Raw genomic sequence first — 4822 nt, forward strand, 5'->3', positions numbered from 1 at the left:
CACTTAAAATTAGCGCAATCAAATTATGCAATATGGCAGTGTAAAGTTTTATTTTTAAACTCAATTAAATAAAAATAATTTATTTTTTATTTTATTATAATAATAATAATTATTTTATTAATAATAATTATAAAAAAAGGTAAATATGAAAAACGTGAAAAAGGGGCAAAAAGGTGAAATGTAAGTAGGGTATGTATTACTTCTTGTACAGACAAGAGAGGTTGGTAAGGTTTAAATAGCAAAAGTTAACTTTTTTTTATAACCGGTAATAAAAAAGTGTAACAAACACGTGTCCTTCAAAAAGTTTTTGTGCACAGTGCACAAATTGTACAATTTGTGCAGGCTAAATGGCACCCTTTTATATGACTTCAATGGAAGAGGAGAACAATGTAATGAAGTCATTAATTAAGTGAACTATATTGGCAAATTAAGCATGCATATTCTTCATTTTTTTTAGCATCCATTTGTGTTGTGTTATTATGTCTTCATTCAAGTTTCACATCAAATAATTCGAAGGAAAATAAAATAGACAGTTAATATAAATGTATATGGAGATAAGTTACGGTTTTCTCCTTATAAAAATTGTTTAGTTGTTTGAGTGTATTTGAGGGTTTAAGCAGTAGTTGTGTGTTTGAGATAAGTTGCGGTTTTCTCTCTTAAAAAAAATTGTTGAGTAATATGTACCAAAAAAAAAAGTTGTAGAGTAAGTAAATTTTTATTGTAATTAAGCTTTTATTTTTGTTTTTTGTTTGAATATTTCTGTTATTGATTTTCCAACAATTTGGAGTACTATTGACTAATTAAATTGCCGTTGAAAAACCAATGTGATTTGCAAAGGAAAAAAAAAACAAACACATGTGTGTTTCATTTTGTAGTAACAAAAATTGCTTTTGAATAAATTGATTGCAAAGACGATTATTATCAATCTTAATCCAACTTAGCAAAAAAACATAGTAGGACTAATATATGGGTAAACCAACCTTTTGTCAAATAATTGGTCGAGGACCTATTATCAGCTTGTTTGTACAAAGTAATTAATGGTGTCTTTTATAATACAAATTTATCTTTTTTGTTTTTTAATTACAATACACTAGTAGAAATTGGATCTGGTTAACAAGTACAAATAAAAGGAATATCCAAAGAATTTAATCCCACGATCCAAAGTTAAATCATGCTTAGTCAAACTATCTGCTACTTGATTAGTCTCGCTAAAAATATATATGTTCCATTTTATATCGCCTCCACGATTGTGAATTTGATGAGTATCATCCTCCACCAAGGTCCTATAAGGATGGGTGGAGGGACAACCGTCATTTAGGAGAGTGACCACATTCAAAGAATTAGAAGACACCTTAATTTTTCTAAATTCTCTAGTCCACCCGACTTTAAACCATTAAAAATTCCCCAAAACTCCACTTCAAGAAATGCACGAGGACGCAATTTTGATGCAAAAAGACACAAGAAATTACCACTATCAATATTAGAATGGTTCGTCGTAACCATCAAAGGTGTTTTTTTGCCTGTTTCTACAGTGCAGTAGAAAACGGTATATATTTGAATTGACTGTTTCATCCTGAGGACTTCACGGTTGATAGTCTACCTTGCACAATTTTGGATAGTGTCGTGAAACGTCTTAAAGAGAGCGTATTGAACCGCGACTCGACCAATAATTTCTTTTTGCATATTATTCAAAAAATTGATTTTCCGTAAACTGGGTGTTGAGATTTGCCTTGAAATTGAAGCAGAAAATTGGTTGTCACACTGTAACGGTGCCCCATGCGGAGGAAGTTGCGCCTCAGGCGCAAGTTTTTGCATAACAGGGCCAAGCTCACTGTTTTCACGCCCTAGGCGGAAAACTTGGCGCCTCAGGCAAAAAATCGCGTTATATATGAGAGAGAGAGAGAGAGAGAGAGAGAAAGGGAGAGAAAATGTGAGGTTTTTTATGGTTCTTCATCCAACATCAATCTAGGATCAAAAGGGGTTCCTTTTGGGTATATTCTAGGGTTGGGGAAGTGTTTCTAACACCTTATAATCACTTATCATTGAAATCTTTTGGTCACGGGAAGAGATTTGGGAAAAAAGTAATATTATGGTTGAAGTCTAATTCTTAGAACTCTTTTGTAATGAATCTTTGTAACAAGAAGGAAGTTTGATAGTGGATTGGAGGGTCTCTCTCTCCCCCAGAGTAGATCGGTTTTAACTGAATTGAATAAACAATTTGATCGTGTTTTTATCGCTTTTGGTAGTTCTAGTTCTTTGTTGATTTATTGATTATTGCTCATCCATTTTGTTCTGGTTGCTTCAATTCATTTGTCCACATATCAAAAGTATTATTGGTGTGGTTTTTGATCCGAATTCACAACACTGGGAAATAACATAAGGTGTAAAACATGGATATACCATTTGAGGGAGAGACATATCAGATATCAGTTCATGTGCGATACTTGTATGTTACACATCAATGTTGTATATTATTATTATTTTTTCGGCATGTATGTGCCACATGCGTTGTACACGTCTTATAATTTTATAAGAATGAGTTAGAACTAATCCAAAATCTAACAAACTTTGTTATATTTAATCAATGATCGAAAGTTATATCCATTATCAGTTTATCACAACAGAGATTATAGTGGGGACAAAAATATGCCAATAAGGATCACACACAAGTCTAAATTCAAAGCTCCTTTGAATAAGCAAAAGACCAAAACAACATATTTTCTAATCCATGTTGGCATTTTGTATCAAGAACGTGCCAATGATATAAAAAGCCAGATTTTCATTTGTTTAAAGCAAGTAGCAAGTTATAACCAACAAGTAATGTAACTTTCAACAAGGGCCACACTTTTTTTTGGGCTCCAAAATTTCGTGGGCCCTCATGTTTTGGTCCAGATTAGGCATTATCATGTGAACTACTATTGTCCTTCCACCTGACATGTTCCTAAACATTCTTCATGGTTATCACTTATCAAGCAATATTATTTAATGACTAAACAGTACTTTAGTGTCTCTAAATGTGTGTAAACTGTTGTCATTATAATTTCTAAAATAAATTAAAATCGTAAATACATTTATTAGTGTCTCTTTTTTTTTTAGTTTTATTGACTAAATTGATTACAGAAAAATATAATGATGATAAAAAGGCCGACAAAATACATTCAATAATCAAAATAACTAACTATAAAGATAGATGAGAATGTGTTTGCAACTTGATATATTCAGCAGCTATAATGACAGAGTCTTACACATTCATGAACCAAAATTGTTTTTTTTTTAACCCTCTGTTTCCCAAGGAAAGAGGCATCCGATAATCCAGAGTTCGGCCGTGAGTTAAGTAAAGTTTAGTAAAGAATTCTTTCCACCAGGAATCGAACTCGCATATTACTTGAACGATTCTTCTTAAGGGGAGCTCATTATTGTTATTTACTTTTATTTTATTTATTTATTAAAAATAGAAAAATAATATTATTTAGTGTGGCTTGCCACCCTATATATATTTATAGAGTATGACAATTCAATTCAAACCTAAGTCTTACTTCTAAGTCTTCTCTACCTTTCACATTAAACATTTTTCCTATCATATAATATTTTCAAATTGATCCATATCTAGTTTTCTTCATCATGAAGACAACAAGTAACAGATTTGTGGGAATAGTTCAAGCTAAACAGAAACTTCAAAGAACACTTTCACAAAGAATTAGAATGGCTTCATCTGGTTGTGATGTTCCAAAAGGCCACTTGGCAGTTTATGTTGGAAATGACCATAAGAGGTTTGTAATTCCAATATCATATTTGAGTCATCCTTTGTTTAGAGATTTATTGGATTGGGCTGAACAAGAATTTGGATTCAATCATCCAATGGGTGGTCTTACAATTCCATGCACTGAAGATTACTTCATTAGTCTAACTTCTTCTCTTAATTAATTTGTTCAAAAAAAAAAAATTAAATGGGTTTATGACAAATTTGTTGACCCATTGAACAAAAATATTGATTATTTTTATTTTTTTTATTTAATGTGAAGTTAGATAGGAGCAACTAAATTTGGTCTCTTGATCAATTCATGTTGTATTGGAGATTCAACTCAATCTAATAACTTTCCAATTCATGTGATGTACTCATTTAAATTGTTTTTTCTAAATTGATTCGAGCAATTTTATCTGTCTCGAGATGTAAACTGAAAATTACAATGTAACCTTAGCATTTATCATTCAAAAATAACTTGCCATTTATTTGGAGTAGTTTGATTCCTACTTATGAAAAAATAATTAATTGATGTTTAGCTCTCAAAATTGTAGCAATTATTTATGCATCCAAGATTTAAATCATTTTATTTTATAGGCTTAAATGCAGTTTTGGCTCTCCAAGTTTCACAATTGCTTGATTTTGGCTCCCACGTTTCAATTGCTTGAGTTTAATCCCCTAAGTTTCACAATTGCTCGATTTTAGCCCTCCAAGTTTCAATTGCTCGATTTTGGCCCTCCAAGTTTACCCACTTTTGTATTTGCTAGCCCCCCGTTGAATATTTTGATTAAAAATTGGTTATGTGGCATTTTAAAATTAAATAAGTGTTTAAAAATACATAAATAAATTACAAATTGTTTTTTAAAAACTAAATTATAATTTTTTTTATTATATGTAGTTTATAAAATAATTTTGTTATATAAAAAAGTAAAAAAAAAAAATTATGAACTATTTTTTAAAAACTTTGTAAACTTTTTTTTTAAATAAAAAAGAATTATTAAACCTTTTATTAAAAAAAAATTAATACATTTTTATAAAAGCAAATATTATTATTTTTTAATTAAAACATATTTTAAATTT

At 30.2% G+C, this 4822-nt stretch overlaps 1 protein-coding gene across 1 annotated transcript; it reads left to right on the forward strand.

Moving 5' to 3' along the window:
* The first annotated feature begins 3537 nt into the window (after positions 1 to 3537).
* LOC123913034 (auxin-induced protein 15A-like) lies at positions 3538 to 4235 on the forward strand. Its single transcript, XM_045963642.1, has one exon. It carries the CDS (start codon positions 3622 to 3624, stop codon positions 3922 to 3924), a length of 303 nt encoding a protein of 100 aa, XP_045819598.1. The 5' UTR covers positions 3538 to 3621; the 3' UTR covers positions 3925 to 4235.
* The last annotated feature ends 587 nt before the right edge of the window (positions 4236 to 4822 follow it).

Source organism: Trifolium pratense, linkage group LG3 (assembly GCF_020283565.1).
Source record: "Trifolium pratense cultivar HEN17-A07 linkage group LG3, ARS_RC_1.1, whole genome shotgun sequence".
NCBI lineage: Eukaryota > Viridiplantae > Streptophyta > Magnoliopsida > Fabales > Fabaceae > Trifolium > Trifolium pratense.